Genomic DNA, 20,701 nt, shown 5'->3' with positions numbered 1-20,701 from the left:
AATAAAAGATTCTTATTGAAAAAACCTTAATTTTACTGATTTTTTTTAATTTTAAAAAGGGATCTTTTATATGGTCAATGATGGCATTTTTTCTCAAAAACAATTTAAAATTTTAATAAAGAAAAACTGCAAACCACATCTACTCCAATCTTGCATCCTAGCCCACCATTCCATTGCTTACCCCAGCCGCTGGCAGCCCACAACCAACCGCTCTAGCCACCAATTAAATTAGCCTTCCCCCACCTGTGAGACAATCCCTTCCCCTATCCACGGGCACTGCCCGATCTTAAAAACGCCAAGAATACAAGGAATTGACAAAGTTGAGCCCATAACAGAAATATCCAAAGTTAGTTCTATTTTTAGAAGACGCTAGATAGACTCTCATACCATACGGTTTTTAATTTTAACTTTTGTTATAAATTAATTTTATTCGGTGATATATTTGTTTTATTTTTAGCAAATTTTATACTAAAATAATTTATGTCATTACGAAACTAAAACTAAACATTATATTAGAAAATGAACTCAAACAACATATAGCCCAAGAATGACCATCATTCCATTACTATGTAAAATTGCTGTTATCGTCGTTATCATCTGATTGTGACGAATTTGATTACAATCATCCCCTCCAAATGTTTAATACATCGGCCACGTGCATGAATGATGATCATCATCAAAGCTATGCATTACACTGCAAAAATATAGTATAGCTTGTTCATTAGAGCAGATAGTTACTTTGTTATAAAACTAAGTAATCATAATGTTCTTTGTTGTTATCTCTAACCATATCTAGTTTAATCCACGTGAAGGGTGAAATTCCACAAATTTTGATCTTATTTTTGAGTGTTGAATTTGCTTTAAAGTGATATTTCAAAATAAATGTGTAAGAGCATTATAAGGAGTTTGTATATATTTAAAAAAAATATCAATTTCATATGTCCATGATTCGTTTTTGAAAAATTATATAATCTACTTCTCATGTGTTGCTACATTTTCTTTCCGTTTTTAGAATATGATCTTTAAGTATTTTAGATCCGTATAAAAATGAGCACCATAGCTTTGTTTATGCATTGCACGAGATTCAAAACAGCTTTAAATATAATTAAGTTATGAGTCAGCTCATGACCTGTTGTTTCTTTTGTGAAATTCTTTTGCGTGAGAATGTACACTAATTGGGAACAAATAAATCGTTTACGGTACTAGGAATGAAGGACTTAATTCTGTCGCTACCTCCGGTACTTTTCTTGTTGAAGATGGTCCATATTACTTCTGCATGTTGGAAATCTTGTTCGGAAAACTGTCAGAATCACTTTTTACTCAGGTCTTGGCTTTGTATCCTTCAATGTTGTACCCTAAAAAGGACATATTACTCCAATTATTCCATGTTTGCAGGCGTTGAAGAAAATTTCCAAGTTTGTGCAAACGAATATACTTCCTGGGGCTGTTGCAGAGGTTGGTCTTCTTTGCTGTGCATGTGTGCACTCAAATCGAGAAGAGGCTGTTGTCCATCTTGTTGAACCAATGCTCTCATCAGTTATATCATCTATGAACGGGATGCCTCGAACAGGCTTTGTCAGTGGGACTTTTGCTTCCTCTTTTGTAAGCAAGGCTTTTACTCTATTTTCTCAAAAAAAAAAATCTAATTTATAATTGGATCTTTGTTGGCTAATGTGATTTTGATACTTTAGGAAATACCTTCAATTTCTCCAGCTCTTGAAGTTGCGATTGATTATCAGTTGAAAGTACTGTCAGTTTGCATCAGTTATGGGGGTCCTCATCTGTTGCGATGCAAGGATCAGTTCAAAGAAGCTATCAACCTAGCATTCGAATCACCATCTTGGAAGGTTTCTTTTGGCTTCATGCTTTGTATTGGGTGTATTAGTTTTACGTTGAGTAGCTTATTCACAACCATGCTGGTCAAAAGTGTTTTTCTCTTGTTCTCAAATTATGCGGGTTTGTTTTTGTTTGCGGGACAGATTAATGGAGCTGGTGACCATTTACTCCGTTCTCTCCTTGGTAGTTTGGTGCTTTATTATCCTATCGACCAGTACAGGTGTTTCCTTTTTGGCCTTGGACATTCACATACAAATGCACACACTTATGAATTTGCTGATTCCTGCCGCCTATTATTAAGGTAGTTCACTTGACACAAATTGAGTTCATAGGTGTGCTTTGCAACATCCCGATGTCCCTCTCATGGAGAAATGGATGAGCACAAAAGATTTTTCAAGTGACAAACCACTAATCGGCCCAAAATGGCATGTCCCAGTGTTGGAGGAAATTTCATATGCAAACGAGCTTCTATCCCTCCATTTTCAATCTGCGCTTGATGCACTAGATTCACTAGTGAGAATATGCCCAGATAAAATTCATATTAGTGCAGGTGATGACTTTTCTTTCCTTGATAATTTCACTTAATTTCTAAAGGCTTGTTCTTGATAAAGATTTTTAAATATCATTGATTTCTACTTCAGTTTTTCTAGAATTTTTAAAGATAGGTGTAGCCATTGAAAAAATGGACTCTTCTTCAGATGAAGTTGACTCAAGACCCAAACTGGCCCATCAGGAACTTGACTCAAATCAAACACGCCCGAAGTCAACCGAACCCAAAATTACGCAAACTATACCATTAAAATATGCTTTAACTACTAAAAAGCATACCAATTTTTTATTGGTTTCATATTTTGTTAGTCTGTTCATATCTATTCTAATTATTTGTAATTTTTACCTTAAAATTGTTTTCTATGAATTTTAATTTTATTTTAAGATTTATCTATCTAAATCTAATAGTCTTGACTTAAACAGAATAACAATGACAATGGCTAAGCATTAATCTCTACTGAGCTACTCGAACCAAAACAAATCAATGACAATGTCAGCTTGACACACATTTATGTGTCATTTTTTCCAAAACTATATTCACCTCTACTTTGTTTGCCTTGTTTATTCGTCTAATATTAAGTCAATGTCTTTTGTCACCCGTGTTTCATCAAAGTACTCTTTCAATCTATTTATGATCTCTTCATCTTGGATTGTGATGTTGATTAACATACTTCACTGTACTAAGATTCTTTCTAAGCGCTTGTCTCCATTTGGTCATCTTTTAATGATTTGTCTCCTCTTCTCTCAAGTTCAACTTGTCGTTTACCGGTACACTTTGAACTTTGCCTCACGTATCCCATGTTTTGTTTAAATTCTGACTTCCTTGTATTTTTGCAATATTTTACTCACTCCCACATTTTTAGTCTTTTTCTTCATTACAACCTTCTACTTAGCTGTATGAATGATACAATTCATCACCATTATCCAAGTTGAATTTTCATCCTCCTTGCTTTTTCAATTAATTTCTTCAAAGACTATATCAACAATCAACATTCCCCATTTTTTAGGTTCCACCATTTGATTCTTCCACCTTTTGAATATAAGTATTCCAAATGTTATTGCTATGATGATTCAATTGCCGCATTTAGTTGAAGGCTAGCTTTGTCCTTTTCAAAATTATAGGTTTTGAATTAGATTGACAGTTGTTGTCTTTGGTATGACCAAAGTTTTATTTTTGTTTTGATTCCTTTAGTTGTAAATCACGAACGTTTAATTGATTTTCTTAGAAAACAGATTTAGAGGCTCATTCATTTATGAGAGAATATCTGACTAGTAAGTGGCGTTGCGCAGGAAATGAAAAAGACTACCTCAAGGTGACTCTTTTGCGGATTGATTCCTCATTGCAAGGTGTATTGTCTTGCTTGCCGGATTTCAATCCCTCTCTTGTTACCGATAATGTTGAAGACACAGTGCAAGATCTATTCTTGCTCGCAGGCGCTGCTGGAGCTAGAGTTGGCAGCACGGAGATGCGAGTGAGGGCAGCACAAGTTATACATGCAACCTGCCGGTAGTGTCCTAAAACATTTTCGTAAACTTTATGAGATTACTTCTTCCTTTCATAATGGTTAAGAAAAGGAAAATGGATAACTATAAATAAACCCAAAAAGGAAACTTGCATAAGTCATTGAGTTATTGTGCTAAACCTAATTGATGGTGTTGCTCAGATACTTGTTGGAGAAAAAACCGGATGATAGCATATTACTAATTCTCATTATCCGTGTTATGGATGCTCTAATCAATTATGGTAAGTGTTTAGATATGTTGAAGGAGGGTATATGATGTTATTATTAGTCTTTTGTTTACTGACCTTTTGATGGCTAAACTGCATTTCAATGAGCTAAAATGAATTTCTATGAGCTAAATTGGATTTAATAATGATTCTGTGAGAGATTTGATTCGCGAAGTAATTTGTGATTTGTGGGTTTCTCTTAAATATCTAGTATCTTATTTATGATTGCATTCCTTTTGTTTCTTTTGTTCTTGGGGAATCAGGAGGCAACTATTCCTAATCAAGAGGGAATTAATTTTAAAAGAAATGACCAAAATGGTATTGAAATAGGTTCACCCATGAGTTTGCCTACAAAGTGATTACGGGGGGGGCCTGTAGCACCTCTGATTTACTTAGAAAAAAAATAAAGAATAAAAAATAAAGAATAAAGAAAATAGGAAAAAAAAAAGTACAACCCTTAATTATAGTGGTGGAAGCTAATACCTAAATAAAGAGTATTACTGTCATACTCAACTGCAAAGTCAAGTGTTAACGGCTTGTGAAAGTCCTTAGCTATAAACATAAATTTGATTGATATAAGTCGTAAAATTAATTTCGAATAACCAATTACATGACATTGCATAGTTTTAAAACCTACTATAAATAACAACAACAATGCCAAAGTCGTAAATCATCAAAAGACCATCATGGTTGAAAAATTGATTGCAAACACTTGTAAAATAATAATTAATATAGGAAAGTATCCCCAAGTAAATCACATTCTTTAAATGTTTGGTGTTCCCTTTAGATATAACTCAACAAATATCCTAATTTGTACTAAATGTAGTCTTTTATATACAAAGCTTAATTAAACAAAATATTGTGGCGTACTCATTGTCATTGTCACCTAGCCCTCACCACAAGTAATTAACATCAATAAATCAACAATACCTGAATATTAATACATAATTACCAATAAAAAGCATAACTATAACTATAACTATAAGGCCCAATCACCAATAAATGCCAAAGTAAATTAGTCATAATTCTATCTAATATTGAAAGGGGTTAGCGCTAAAAACATATTTAAGTTAACCTACAAATTAAACTGATAATAAATGAATTAAGTTATAAATGAGGCACAAACCTAGTTGTATGAAGAGGGAAAGTAACAAGGGTTTCAACAACTCGACACCATACTGGAATAACATGAAGGTTTGTATTTGCAAAGTTACAGAACAACCACTGTTCATGTCAAAACTGCTTAACTCCTATGCTACAACACACTCTGAGTAATCTTGCTTCAATAAATCTGCAATTTTACTTTTTATAGATTGTCCAAGCTATATTTATTTTTCTTTTCTAGCTAAACCTGAATCACACAGCAAATTCCAGACAAAGCTCTTAGTAGTCACTGCACCTAAGAAAACACTATACGGGAAAGTTGGAATATGTGCTTAGGTCGCTAACTTTTTATCATGTTGGCAAACATCCCATCTACTTGTAAGGCTGACTCTCCATTTGAACTCGTATTTTCTAAGAGTTGCCTAGAGAAAGAAATGTACTTAAGAAGAAGCCTCGGGTAGGATAGTTACGAGTTGTATATTGTTGGTCTTTTCCCAAACTAAAGACCTCTATCTTGGAGATATGCTGTCAGATCTTCTCTGTTGCTCCTGTGGGCTTAATAATGCTGTTAGACCTAACTATTCAGAGCATAGAGTGCTACTTCTTTCCAATCATTAAGTGATCTACAGAAGGATGAGTTCCTCTACATTGAAATACCAGCTCCTTCATCCACATTCTAGTGTAACATATCTAATTGATTCTACCCTATAAAGAGTTCAGAACAGAGCGCTTAAGGTTGCTCGGTGCTATGCAACACATATTAACCAGATTTTTTTCATTCCATTCTATATCTCAAAACCAACAGAACTAAAATTATCCAAACCCATTAAGAATGTAAATGATCAAGGGGATAAATTTTTTTTTTACTCCACCAACCTAATCTCTCTATGGTTGTAATTTTTTTGAATGAAAAGACTCTTGATGACCGAAAAATCTAAAGTTATATTGTTTGTGCATCAAATTGCTAAGATCCCAAAAGGTCTAATGCCAAGTTCTATGATTGGCGCTGAATTGTTGACTTGAAAACCATCAATTAGACACATGCTAGTAACCTCAACCTTTCAAGTTGGTGTAACGTTATCACCACATTATAAACAATATAACAACTTTTGAGAAATAGTGTCAACAAGCACCTATAATATTGTGGCTTGAATTAAGTTAGGGAGAATTTATAATTATGTTTAACTGAGAAAAAGGAGGTCAATAGAAGAGAAGTAGAAAACCTGATTGCACTAATTAGTAGGGCTTACATGTTGGATATTTGGCCAGAAAAATGACTAATGTTCAGTTACAAATTTATAATTTCAAATATTTAAATTTAACTTATAAGGGGGTTGTTGAAAATATGGTGGTTGGTCACAAAACTTGATATGCATAAGGTGCTTGTTGACAAAGTTTTTAAAATTTTTTGTTACTTTACTGTTCAGAGTATTGTGACATATGTTTAGAAAATTTGCGTATTTCTAAATAACCCTTTTAAGGAAGATTTGAGTCTAGACTTGCCCCATATATCATTCTCATCCTATGCCACAATGAGGGAATGCGAATTTTCAATGTGTTTTTATATGTTAATTATACTAAACTTTGCTGAATAAAATTAATTTTCCTTAACAAAGTTAAACTAACTTTGCTTTATTTTTACAATCATAACCTCTTTATCCAATCTAGATGGGGGCTTGAAGACTCTTATAGTTCTTTTTCATATTATAATGGATTTTGTAATATGACTCATTTTATCACTTATTAGTTATGTGGAATTGCATTTACAATTAAAGTTTAATTGGAAACAACCTCTTTGTTATCACAAGGGTAAGATTGTGCATATCCTACCCCCATACTTCATCTAAGTGGGAGTCTAGGTCTCTAGGTGGGAGCAACTCTATAGCATTGGTCAATGAAATGTTGTTTACTATCTTAGGTTCTTTTCTTTATTTTGTTGATGCAGGAAGTCTTGAATTTGATGAATGGTCAAATCATAGACAAGCATGGAAATTGGAATCTGCTGCCATTGTAGAACCTTCTGTTAATTTTGTGACATCCTCTCATTCAAATGGGAAAAGAAGGTTTATCTTTTTCTGAATGCTCTTTTAAATGCCATATGGTCTCAGTTTTCTTCACTCAAATTTTGTTTAATGTTTGAATTCAGGCCACTCTGGGCACTTGCTGACAAGGCATATATGCACAACACATGGAGAGCTTCACAGTCCTCTTTTCATTTGTATCGTACCAGTGGAAACGTCTCTCCATCAAGTCATGCAATACTTCTGATGGATGATCTTCTAGACCTTGCTTTATATAGATATGAAACTGTTCGCTCGTGAGTTCCTTTGGCCTTGTTGTTCCCAATAGTCACATTAATAATTCTTTAGCTAGAAAATTCACAATAGTACAATTCTTGACACTTAACTCTTCATTTGGTACTTCTCAAATATTTGTTTGGATTGAGAAACTGTGGATGAATTCCTGCAAAAAAAGGGTGTTGTATTCTTGGTTGCTTGAAAGTGCTGAGATATGCTATATATTTTTTTGTTTGGAGACATATTCAGTTTGTGTCTTTATGAACCATATAATGTGATTCTTTTTCAAAGAGGTTTTGTTTATTTTTCTTTTGAGGCTTCATGAATATGCAATGACTGTAGAATCGACATCGGTAAGGAGTTAACGACTTTTGGTTGGAGTTTCACATGAATATTATACTCCTTATTAGTCCCTTTTCATTTTGCAGAAATATTAAGAAAGTGGTTGTGACCACTTAAGGAAGGAGAGAGAAATGAGACATTTAGGGAGATTTAGCCAAAAATATCTTACCCCTAACCCAACAATAGGAACCGAGACATTTAAAGGTAAAAAAATAAAAAAATCTAACCCAAAATAGTTATGACATATTTAGGGTGACTTAGCCAAAAAGAGAAGTGGGACTAATACTGAAGGGTTCTCAGTAGTGACTTCTAGCGAATTTAGTTTATTAGAGATTATGTTTGGCAATTTGAAGGGTAATATTTTTCAAAAATTGTGTCAGATCGGCATAACTTTGGCTTGATGTTGGAAAGTTTTTCCGTGTATTAGGTTTAATATCTTGGAGTCTGTTACATTAATTTTGATGTAGTTGACTTTGAGGGATCATTGGCCTACTGATCTTTATTGTTGGGTATATGTTTAAGTTTATGGTAAAGTGTCTAAATGTGGAAGTGTTCATAAAATTTGAGTCTTCTTTTGTTTGTTAGTCAACTAGCTCTCATAAATTTATAAATGTTAGGGAAGAGAATCTTGTCCATTATTATATGTACCAGTTTTTCTCTACTGTGCATATTCTTTTTTTTCTAAAATAATATGGAAATCAGGCTTGCTGCAAGGAGCCTCCTGAAGATGTTAAAGAGATGGCCGTCTATGGTCTCAAAGTGCATGGTTGTCCTGACCGAGAAATTAACAAACCCTAGCTCACCTGAATATGCTGTTCTTGGATCTTGCACCATTCTTTCCGATCGAACGCTTCTTAAGCATTTGACCATGGTAGTTAACTGTTTACTTTGCTATAAAAAAAAAAAAAAAAAAAAAAAAAAACTTTCAAAAGTTTATTTTCTAAAATATTCTTCTGGTAATTTTTCAGGATTCAAAGGCTTTCACTTCCTTCACCATTGGTATTCTGAAAAGGTATTATGGTATATGTAGGTTCATCCATGTGTTTTCAAGTTCAGTATTTGGGTTTTATCTTATTTTTGTGTTCACCTGTTTAGTGCACATCACGAATCCTTGAAAGCTCAAAAAGCAATCACCGAGGTAATCTCGTGCACATTAAATTCTTGGATTTTCTCATCTGCTTTTCTCTAAGTAATGCCTTTCGTTACTGAATCAAATTTCTGATTGACCATAGCTCTTTGTGAAATTCAACATTCTTTTTTCTGGAGTACCCAAAAACCTCTTCAAGGCATCAAATAGCCAGTCAGATGGGCAACTTTTTGTTGATTTGATTTCTCAGATAGGGTCTATGAGTTTCGATACAAATAGCTTGCATTGGAGGTACAATGCATTTATCTTGATTGTCAAAGATATATTGCTGAATTTATGAGAGCTTCATTATCATTATGATCCCACAAACTCACTTCAGCTTTGTTGTTACTGTACCTACAGGTACAATCTAATGGCCAATAGAGTCTTCTTGTTAGTGGTGATGGCGTCTAGGAATAATCCACGCTTCTCTACACAAATTTTAAGCGAAACTGTTGGTGAGTGAGCTTTAGTTAATTTGTTTCCCGTTGTATATGAATGGATAGAAACAACAACAACAACAATGTCAGTGCCTTGAACCTTACAATATGAGGTGGTTGCATGAAACAAAACAAATCAGCTAACAAAGATTATTCAACTGTTTTGAGTATTAATTTAATTATCTAATACTAATATACAACTTTTACATCAATTTTAATTATCATCTACATCTATTCTCCTCTTCATTCCTATTTGTTGTCATGCTCTTGTAGTTTGGGACTTCCAAGTCAATAAGTCATTCTTTACTTAGTTATCCAGGTTATCTTTGGCTTGTCTCTTTCTTTACTTAGCTCCTCAATGTTCCAATGTTCCACTCTTTTGACTTTTGCTTTTTTGTCTTTGCACTTGAGCAAACCAACCAATATAGATAGTCTTCTCTCATTTTTTTTTCTTTATTATTAACAAGTTTTAGACCCTTTTTTCTGTCTTCATTTTGAATTTATCCTTTAGGATATGTCCACTCAACTATCTTATCATACACATTACAACTACCTTTGTCTTTCTACAATGATATCTATTGAAAGCCCATTGCATATAATTTTGTTGGTTTATTGATAAAGAACTTACCCTTTAACCTTGGCGACCCACCTTGATCACATAACTTTTTGATTGTAGTTCTCAAAAAGAATTATGAACACTGAATCTTATGTTTAACATTGATCAATATTTCATTGAAACAAGGTACTTCAAACATTCACTTGGAAAGGGCCCGATTATATTTAACTTTATAACACCTAGGATATGAAAAATGATGATGTTGGCAAATAGGGATGGACCCAACCTAGATTCATGGATTCATATCCGTTTCATAGGGTCTCGATCTCAATTTTTTGACCCCAACTTATCTAGGTCGCATCGGTATCCTTTGATAAAACTGCGGATCTAGGTTTTGATTTTGTATTAAATTTTTAGGAATATCCATAGACCTTTTTTCTTCTTTTTTAAAAACTTTTTTCACTATTATAATCATTTAAATTTTAAATTAATAATAAGACTTGTGTTTTAGTTAAAATGTGACCTTGTTTACTTTTGCATTCAAATGTGACTTACTAACTACGTGAGTTTGTGATCTTTTTGGTTGATTATTAATCATAGATATCCAATGAAAATTTTGCTTTCTAAAATAAATAAATACGATCACTTTTACTTTATTTAATTAGAGCAGTATGCCAGTATATGATATATTAGTATTTGCAATCTGTCAATGGCTAATTGATATTATTTTACTGATGTATGCGGTAATTAGTTCACCCTTATTATATGAGTGGTCTCATGTGTTTTGTTAATTTAGTGGGAGAGAGGGTGCGAATGGGGTTGGGTATTCATGTGTAGTCTTTGTAAATGTTGGTCGCATTTTTTTGAATCATTATTGTTCTATGTTATGTGAAATTCTGGCACATGCTAAGTTGCTAACCACATCTTGTTTCTTTGCAGGACATTTCTTAAAGAACTTAAGAAGTCAACTTCCTCAAACGAGATTTCTTGCAATTTCAGCTCTCAATACATTATTAAAAGAATCGTCTCATAAAATGTTAGCTGAGTCATCCCCAGAAAATGTTGAAGGTGTCATTCAATCTTCCATTGAAGGAGCTTTAGTTGAAATTTTTCAAGAAGAGGGATTCTTTAATGAGACCTTTAATAGCCTTTCCCATGTTCACACAATTAGTGATGGTGATACTACATCTTCTAGGGGGAATTATGGAAATGCTTCCTTTCAGAGCGTAGCAGACAAATCAATTACCTTTTTTTACTTTGACTTCACAGCTTCTTGGCCACGAACTCCTAGTTGGATTTCTTTGTTTGGAAGTGGTACTTTCTATTCAGACTTTGCTCGATTTTTCAAGCGATTGATTCAAGAGTGTGGAATTTCTGTTTTACAAGCTCTAAAGAGCCCTCTGGATCATTTTGCAAGTTCTCAGGATAGATCAAAGCAATGTGTCGCTGCAGAAGCATTTTCTGGTATTTTGCATTCTGATGTGAATGGTCTTCTTGAGGAATGGGATGATTGGGTAATGTCTAAACTGCAGGATATTATCATGGCACCATCAGTGGAATCTATACCTGAGTGGGTATCTTGCATACGATATGCTGTGACCGGTAAAGGAAAGCATGGAACACGAGTTCCACTACTACGACAGAAAATAATGGATTGTCTGCTTAAACCTTTGCCTCAGACTGCAAATACTACTGTTATTGCCAAACGTTATGCTTTTTTGGCAGCTGTATTTATAGAAGTGTCGCCTCCTAATATGCCAGAAGCTGAACTACTGCAGCACCAGAGACTACTAAATGAGTTGTTGCTTAATATGAGTCATTCATCTGCACAAGTAAGTCTTTATCTTCTTTTTACATGTTAGATTTGTCTCTTTGTGCTATCACTTGCATATACTGTAGACGACAGAAAGAGGTGTTTCTATTATGAGCTTTGCGAGGTGCTAAGGTTAAATTAGTTCATCTGTGCTAGGATTCTCTATACCTTGTTTAATTATTATGGACTGCATTTCTATGTTTCTTAATATACATCTTTGTAAATGATGTAATATTTACGTTGGAAATTATCCATCTCATAAGGAAGGGTCTTTTTGATAATTTATGGAGTATTTACTATATTACGAGTTGTCACTGTGATAGTGGCTAATGCAGAAGATAAAGTTGTTGAGCGCAAAACAAATCTAATAACTTATTATTGGGAAGTGGTAACTTTATTTGAACAATCTTTAAAATCTCGACATAGTACTTGTACAAATGCCCAAACTTTCAAAATTGTTAGAGGATGCTGTTACCATTCTCTTCGATGCAAATCTCTTATGGACATCACTTGTCTTGAAAATCTAAATTGACTTTTAAGTATGCTTAGTATCAACCTGAAAGCTATTGTCTTCTGAATTCATTCGTTGTAGATTGCATAGCTTGCAAATTTCTTCTAGGTCTCCCTTGTCTTGAAAATCTAAGTCAGCTTTAAAGTATGCTTACCATCAACCTAAAAGCTACTGTCTTCCGAATCCTTAGCCTCCGCCACTTCATCGTTGTTTGCATAGCTTATTTGATTTTGTCTTCATATTCATTTACTACAGTTCTTCTCTTTTTAATTTTTTAATTTCATCATGGTAGTTCAGTAGTTGTCTTCAGTTTTCAATTTGGTTAACAATTTTTCTTGCAGTGATACTTGTATTGCTCGTCTTATGTTATAAGTCATAACTTTGCAGCCCTAAGATGTGACCAAATCATATATATGTGGATTTTCTTGATAACATGCTTTTACGTCATTCGTAGTGGTGAAGTGAACAATTTTTGTTGTATTCCTTACTCTTTCTTATTTTTCATGTTGTAGATCGAGCAAAATTTTAGTTTTAAAATGCGTCTCTAAGGACATCCACTTTTATGTTTTCGCTTTTGGGGGATAAAAATTTTAAAATTTTGAAAAATGAGACTAAATAATTTGTCTTATTCAAAGAGAGACGAAGAAAAAGAAAAGAGATTTCGAGGTTTTCGAAGAGAGAGAAAAGGGAAAAAAAAAATAAGGACTTGCTTGGAGGCCTTAAATTTCACTCTTGCATCTCTTCAGGCTTTTTTCACTTGGGGAGCTTCCTTTTTTTTCACTGTTGCATCTCTTTAGGCTTTTTCATCTACTTCTTTCTGCTAGTTTTTCTTTAATTTTTCCTCTTTATTCTTTGAAATGAAAGTATTAAGTGGTTCAACAATGGAAAAACAAGATGAGAATTACAAGAAAAGATGAACTCAATTGTTTATGAGGTATCTTGGATACCTCCCCCTCAAATAAAGTTTATTTATAATTAGATTGAACAATACAATATATAAATAACCCTCCCCTATCTTGAGAACAATTTTCTCAAGATCACAATACTAATTCTATGAAGAACACTCAAGTTTCTTACAATGAAATAGCCCTCTCGCAAGTTCGTGTGTTTGTGGTGCTTTTTGTTTTATAAATGGTGTATCCTTTTATAGGCAAGGAGTACATCATTCTAGAACCACACATTAATCACCATTACACCACACAATTTACACCCACTATAAACATAATAATTAAGTATGACAATGAACATGGCAATAAACAGAAAATAAATCACCCTTCAATACCACCCACATAGCTGAAACTGATCAGAAAGCATCCTCGGTGGAGTGCTTGAACGAGCCCACATCATGCTCAACGAGCACTCAAACCAGAATGCTACTGCTTGCCCACTGAAGTGCTGCTCAAATGAGCATAACAGTCGCTCAAACGAGCAGCCTTACTGCTGCCTTCTGTTCATTTCTTCTCACGTTGCCTCGATCGGGCAACCATTCATCCCATGCCTTGACTTGTACAAGGCATGGTTCCTCACCTCAATGGAACCTCTAATGCTCCATGTTAAACACCTCATGAACCGTTCCACACTTCAATTCACTTATACTCGACACATCCTCATCGTTCCTCTCCAAAGTACAAGCTAAGGCATGTTCGATTAAATATTCAAAGTCATGAATTTTGGCACTTACATTAACATTCTTCTTTGAATTTTTGTCTTTGATTTTTCTGTCTTCTTTTTCTTTTTTCTTATTGAACAATGTGATAATAATAAGACATAATGTTTTAGAATGTGGGTTAAAGTACCCTCTTGTGCTATTATGCACTATATTAGTGGCTTAGAGCAAATATAATTATGTTTTCGATCTTATATGCAATTATAATGTGTATTTGATGTTGTTTTATGTATCAAATACGCTTAAGAATTGTTTTATGAGATTTGGTGCAAAAAAAGTGTGCCTCACCAAAACTCTGCTTTCGCCTTGTTCCTTGCATCTATGTTCTGGGACCCTTTTGTGCTTTGATGTGGTTTGCGCCTTGTAAAACTGAGTCAAGGTTTCGTGTTTGTTCAAGTTTATTACTTTTACATGCTGTAAATATTTGACTCATAGTTGGAAGAATCATTTGTCTTTGCATCTTTTCGTAGCATTGTCTCTGCCTAGAAGTTCTGACTATCAAAGTGCAAACTTTTGTCGGACAGGTAAGGGAAGCTGTGGGTGTTATCCTTTGTGTATTATGCTCAAATGTTCAGCTCCATAGATTATATGCCCGTTCTTATCCTGACCTAAGTGGAAGCCGTAGTGTGGGTGAAGAGATAGCTGAGGGTAGTTGGAGTCAGCTTCTGTTGGATCAAGCTACTGAATGTGCCATTAGAATTCAGAAAACAACTCACTCCGACCATATTGATGCAGATGCAGATGTATTCCAGGAAAATAGGATCCCAAATGATTCTGTAGAAGATGTAAAGAGGATGGAAACGGTATATCATTTCTTCTTCGAGAATAAGTATCAGCTTGCTGTAACTCTATGGATAAAGTTGTGTCGTGGTTGGGGGAAATCAAACATTACAACCTCTGACGTGGAAGTCACTGGCTTGGATTTATCTAATTGTGCGATCACATGATTTATTGCAGATTCAAAACTGAGTATAGTCTAATTTATTGTTTTTACAATGTGCAGTTGTTCCATTTTGTCATTGCGTTGCTGAAGTCAGGCAGAGCCTTGTTTTTGATGGAGACAATTGTCGGCATTCTTTACCCTGTGATTTCTTTGCAGGTGTGCTAAGTGATTTCTTGTTCTCGTTGCTTCCTGTCTTGTATGGTTGTCTAGTGTCCTCATTTATTGAATAATTTTAATTCCCTTTTTTCAGTTTGCATCATAGATAACTCTTTCATCAAGACGTTGGTTCTGTTGTAAATAATGACAGGTTGTCAAACATCAGTTACATTGAAAATAGTTTTTGTCTGTCCTGTACTTCTGACTCTTTATCTCCTGTCTTTTCTTTTCTCTTTAAAATCTTCTCATCTTTAGAGAGAGTGAAAAGTAAAGGGACCTTTATCGGACATTTATCAAAAAAAAAAAAATAAAGAGACAGGAAGAATCTTATTTCCTAAATATGTATAAGAAAAGAGTGGGAGGTAGAAAGACCATAATAAAATGTCACTATTCCGTTTTTTATTTTTTTTAAGCATTAAGAAGACATTGGGTGAAGTCTGAACTAGAGTTGTGTATAAAAGCAGAGCATGTAAACTTGTTAAATGAAAACCTGTTTTGGCTTTTGAAGGATATATCAAATAAAGATTTATCAACATTGGCAAAAGCTGCTTTTGAATTGTTAAAATGGACTATCTTTGAAGAACCACATCGTAAAAATGCTGTTGCTGTTATCCATAAGTCAGCTAATGATTCTAATTGGCGGACCAGATCTGCTACATTGACATATCTCCGTTCATTTATGTTTAGGTAATGTTTTAGCAATCTCATGCTTTTTATTTTCTGATCTATATTTTTTTTTGTTGATTTCATCTTTGCTCTTTTGTTCATAACAGGCACAATTTTGTCCTTCCACATGCTGAAAAACTACAAATTTGGACTATTGTTGAAAAGTTACTCATAGATGGCCAAGTAGAGGTAAGTTTCCTTCCATGTACCCATGAATTGCAATATGTAATTTTGTATGGTAGATCGAAGTTGATGCATGTATTCATTTCCTGCGATAAACTTTTGAATAGTTTCAGCAATCTGATGTGTTTTATTACAGATTTGTTTTTAGTTTTCTATGCATTAAGATGCTCAAACAAGGGTTGATTAGTATGCTTCTCTACTTTTTATTAAAAAAACATGGAAAATTCTTTACAAAATGGTTGTTTGGATTCTTTTGTATTTAGGTTCTTAAATGTTTGATCTTAGTGGTGGTTGTTTGTGACAATCACTCTCTGAAATGTGCTGGTTAGTGAACCTATGTGGATAAGACTACGCAAAGAAGGAGACATGAAACACACAAGGAGGGCGGTAAACAACTAGTATATGTTTCAACTTCAAGGTGTGGTATGGGAACATGGATTTGTTTCATCCATACTTTTTAGAAGACCTGCTTCCGAGATATATGTACAAACTGTTGTGCTATATATGCATCTTGTACAAGAGATAGCAAACTTTTCTCGATACATAAGTCAGTGGTTCACAAGGCCTTGATAACATACCAAATAATAACCTAAGCTTAAGCTGATGCAATTTGACTTCTATATTTTCTTTGATTTATGATCTAATGCTTTAACTTCTAATGATCTATAACCCCATTTCATTCTTCATATCTCTACTACTCAGTTTTTAATCTGTTAACCAATGTCAACCCATCATGTTCATCCCACTTAGTATAGTTGTGAGTGGGGACAAGGAAAAAAGTAAATGTGTTTTTGTACTTTTAGTGGGGGAGAAAAAATGTTTAGAAATACCAGAAGGGAATTTAAGAGTGGAAGAACTTTATTGTATGTCTGAAACTGAAAGTGGGAAGAACACTATGTGACGGAGGGATCATACGTCAAGGCAATGGTAGCGATTAGTGACCTTGAAATATATGCCTTTTGTTTAAGTGGCATTTGTATTTATGCTTTGAGCAATCAGTCTTTACATAGAAAAATAATCTAAATTTGTGCTCATGGATCTAGTTTAAAAATTAATTTTTATATAGTACTTTTTGTAGCTTGAATTAAATATCCTTTTTTGGTTCTGCTAATGTTTATAGGTACGAGAACATGCAGCAGCTGTTTTAGCTGGCTTGATGAAAGGTGGGGATGAAATTCTTGCTGAAGACTTCCGTGGAAGGGCATTTAGGGAGGCAACTCTTATTCTTAAGAAAAAACAAAGGTGAGATCTTTGAAAAGCTGCCTTTTCTTTTTAGTGATAGTGTGGTATGCTGTGGGCCTGAGTCTGACCGAATATGAGGCCGCACACTCTAGCTTTGCACAGCACAAAATATGGAAGTTAGGCAGCGCATGACCACTAGCAATTTCAAGCATAAGCCCCACTAGGATCATGGGGTCCTTCATTTTTAATTAAATATAAATTTTAAGAGAATAGAACCTATGATATAGTCTGCTAGCCTGACTTGATCTGCAGCGTGAATGGGCCTTGGCTCAGTTTTCCCTTGCCTGCTATGATTGCTTGAAGAGCCTTGAAGCTCATGGCCGTTTTCAATCCATCTGTTTCTAGCTCTAAATATGTTGTAGTATCTGAATTCTGAATACATTTTTGAGAGCCATCGAAGTTCCAAGTCTGCTGTGTCCTGATGATGGCCATCATCTCTTTGTACACGTCCCATTTTTGGTATGATGTCTTAAGTAGAACCGGCTGGATAGAAAAGAAAAAAGATTCATGCTTCTTTCTTCTTCTATAGGGATTCGAGCATTTGATATATTGTTTTCACAAACTCATGCTCCCCGTCTCCTCTAATATACTGCTACTGCATAAAAATAGTCATGACATTACGGCGTTGCTATTTTATCCTGTACCTTTAACACAATTAATTTTGGATTGCCTATTTTGCACCGATGCTCTGAGCACTTTAGGGTTCAGTGTCTTTGTTTGTTGGATGGGTTATGTGAATTCTCTCAGCCATTTTATTTTTCTATGTGAAATGGCAGAAAAACAGCATATTCTGTTGCTTTTGTTCATGGTGCTGTGCTTGCGCTGACAGCTTGCGTCCTGTCTGTTCCATATGATATGCCAAGGTAAATGTGGAAGTTCCTAATTTTATCTCTTGATTATTGCTACTACCTACCAGACATTATTATCCACTTCTCTATATTTGGTAAACCGGAGATATCTTGTTTCTGGGATATGTTGTTTTCTTACCCTGCATTGGAATGCTTCTTTTTTATCCTTTGGTCTTACTAGATCATGTTTTGTGCGATACAGTGCATTGATAAATCATAAAACCATAAATATTTTTGTGATGGTAAAAGTTGATTATTTAAGGAGGGGGGATATTTGCTGATAGCTGGTCAATTACGTTCAGAACTAGAGGTGCTTAACGGGGCGGGTCGATCCAACGGGTCAAGGATCGGCTCACATTTTGACGGGTCATTAGCAGGTCGGGTCAATAATGGGTCGTGCCATTACGGGCCGTGGTTTAAAGGGTCGAACCAGGTCGGATTATTATAGGAATCGGTAGGAAAAAAAATTTTACCACTTTTTTTTTATATTTTTATATGATATTATTATATACATAGGTGGGTCGACCGAACGGGCCAGAAAGTAGAATAAAAAAAACTATTATATGAACTTAGAAAAAAGGGGTCAAAGTGGGTCGGGTTTAAATGGGATTGGACCCGCCCCGGCTGTTTAAATTTGACATAACCCGGCCCATTTAGATTTTTCTCCGACTCGGCACGTTGAACACCTCTATTCAGAACAATGTTAATGTGTTCCTGAATTTTAGGGCTACATGAGGAGGCCAATCTGAACTTTAAACAAGAAGCAAGATGATTCACAATATAATGCAATTTCATGCAGTTTGGAAACATTCCTTTGCTTTACAGAAAAATCTTTGAGTAATAATTTACATCGTATTCAAATGATTAATAACAATGTCAACGCTCGAAATATAGAATAAGCATTTGACTAAACTATAATTCATTTTAAACCAGAAATCCAAACCTATATAAATAGGCAGGATTAGTATTTACTAATCCTACTATTCGTAAAAAGTCTTTCTGCTTGCTCTTTGCAGTTAGCAGGGAGATTTAGAAAAGTGGATGAATGGGGAATTGGGAATACCATATTTTCCAGCTCACGTGCGTAGAAGATTTGTATTAATTCATAGGATAGCAGAGATGTTACAGAAAGAGCTTATTCAAGAGCTGACTCAAGAGGGGGGAGGGGGAATCCGTAAGTTAGTGGCAGATCTTGGCCGTAAGTTAGAGTGGGCTCATACTATAATCTGACATTAAGAAAGGTGCATGAATTGGTTAAAGGATTCTATGCCATGGAGAGCATGTGAGAGCAGAGGCCAGTAGCTCACCCGCAAAACACCTGGTAATGATCAGCACTCAGCACACACCAATAAGTATGCATTTAGCGCATCAAGCAAAATTTCACTTGACTATCTCATTTCTTATAATTAGTGTTTAATTATTTGGTTATATCCAGTTATGGTAAGGAACATTGCAGTAATAGTTGATTAATTATACAAAATGTTCAATTAGTTGTATGTTTCAAAGTTATCCACTAAATTAATAGTGATGTCATAAGCATTAATTTTACTTTGAGCCAAAAAACCCTAAACCGAATAAAGTAGTATATCATTTATCTTTCTTTTTTGAAATTCTTTTTATAAATGTTGTAGTATATATTTTGCAGTGATACAATATGCTCCAACTTTGATGATCTTTTTCAATAATTTGGTTGATTCTGGGTAAAGCAGTAGCAACCTGAACATTTTTTTAAAAATGTTTGATGATTTTGAATGTCGTCTTACAAGTTTTGGGGAACTCTTTTGATCTTTCTGTTTAAATTTGGCATGGAGATTAAGAAAAATGGATGAATGGGATTATAATAGTTGCACGTTCATAGAGTAGAAAATTTTAAGAGAAACTACTACAAATTGGATCCTAGTATCACAATTATATGGTTTTTTGAAGTAAAAAAAAGGAAAAAGAGAAACAGAAGATCTTTTGGAGACGGCTAAAAAGAGGGATAGTGAAAGATCCTTGGGTACAAACTTAGTATTAACTTGTATTTTCATAGTACTAGCATAGCACCTCAAGTCTGCTACAATGGCAATAAAAACTTTAAACATCATGGGTTGAAGCCATTTCATCAGCCGGCTTCACGACTCTGCTAGAGTTCGAGAAGAGAGAAGAAATCTATAGTGAGCCACGAGCATATGTACATAACTTATTGCTCATTCCGTATTCGTATAGCATTATATTCATTTGATACTTGTTGCTTTTGTTTGGTCTTTTGACTGGAGTGAATATTTTGCTTCAGTTGGCTGCCAGAGCATGTTACCTTATTGGCTCGCTTTGTTGGTGAGCCGTCACCTGTGAGATCAACTGTTACTAAAGCTGTTGCGGAGTTTCGACGAACTCATGCAGACACTTGGAATTTCCAGAGAGAACAATTTACTGAAGAGCAGTTGGAGGTATCTGAGTAATCTGATTTTAAAGATATAAAAATTTGTATTGCATAAACCATACAACAGATGCTGGTTGATATTTCATTAACTGCTTACCGCGTTGCAGGTTCTTGCTGATACTTCATCTTCATCCTCGTATTTCGCTTGAAATTTCACAGTTAGGAAGAGGCTATAGATGGTAATTACTACTTGTGTTAGGAGAAAGATGACAATTTAAATGAAGCTTAAGAAGTTTTGTGTTAATGTTTTTATTGAGGATAAAAGTTGTGTA

At 34.5% G+C, this 20,701-nt stretch overlaps 1 protein-coding gene across 2 annotated transcripts in view; it reads left to right on the top strand.

The window, feature by feature from the left end:
* The window catches only part of LOC130809009 (proteasome activator subunit 4-like), a 32,083-nt gene extending 11,382 nt beyond the window's left edge, over positions 1 to 20,701 (top strand). For both annotated transcript variants that reach the window (XM_057674607.1, XM_057674606.1), the window contains 23 exons: positions 1,207 to 1,324; positions 1,396 to 1,602; positions 1,692 to 1,847; positions 1,980 to 2,056; positions 2,169 to 2,386; positions 3,676 to 3,892; positions 4,050 to 4,129; positions 7,164 to 7,281; positions 7,365 to 7,535; positions 8,560 to 8,728; positions 8,826 to 8,869; positions 8,953 to 8,995; positions 9,090 to 9,235; positions 9,347 to 9,441; positions 10,919 to 11,811; positions 14,494 to 14,772; positions 14,973 to 15,068; positions 15,577 to 15,755; positions 15,842 to 15,923; positions 17,038 to 17,159; positions 17,936 to 18,022; positions 20,283 to 20,436; positions 20,537 to 20,701. In XM_057674607.1, coding sequence (XP_057530590.1) covers positions 1,207 to 1,324; positions 1,396 to 1,602; positions 1,692 to 1,847; positions 1,980 to 2,056; positions 2,169 to 2,386; positions 3,676 to 3,892; positions 4,050 to 4,129; positions 7,164 to 7,281; positions 7,365 to 7,535; positions 8,560 to 8,728; positions 8,826 to 8,869; positions 8,953 to 8,995; positions 9,090 to 9,235; positions 9,347 to 9,441; positions 10,919 to 11,811; positions 14,494 to 14,772; positions 14,973 to 15,068; positions 15,577 to 15,755; positions 15,842 to 15,923; positions 17,038 to 17,159; positions 17,936 to 18,022; positions 20,283 to 20,436; positions 20,537 to 20,578 — 3,793 coding nt within the window. In that variant the 3' untranslated portion in view covers positions 20,579 to 20,701. The remainder of the gene's footprint in view (positions 1 to 1,206; positions 1,325 to 1,395; positions 1,603 to 1,691; positions 1,848 to 1,979; positions 2,057 to 2,168; positions 2,387 to 3,675; positions 3,893 to 4,049; positions 4,130 to 7,163; positions 7,282 to 7,364; positions 7,536 to 8,559; positions 8,729 to 8,825; positions 8,870 to 8,952; positions 8,996 to 9,089; positions 9,236 to 9,346; positions 9,442 to 10,918; positions 11,812 to 14,493; positions 14,773 to 14,972; positions 15,069 to 15,576; positions 15,756 to 15,841; positions 15,924 to 17,037; positions 17,160 to 17,935; positions 18,023 to 20,282; positions 20,437 to 20,536) is intronic.

This window comes from Amaranthus tricolor, chromosome 3, assembly GCF_026212465.1.
Source record: "Amaranthus tricolor cultivar Red isolate AtriRed21 chromosome 3, ASM2621246v1, whole genome shotgun sequence".
NCBI classification, from domain to species: domain Eukaryota; kingdom Viridiplantae; phylum Streptophyta; class Magnoliopsida; order Caryophyllales; family Amaranthaceae; genus Amaranthus; species Amaranthus tricolor.
The sequence above is the reverse complement of the archived record's forward strand: the minus strand, read 5'-3'. Positions and strand labels throughout refer to the sequence as shown.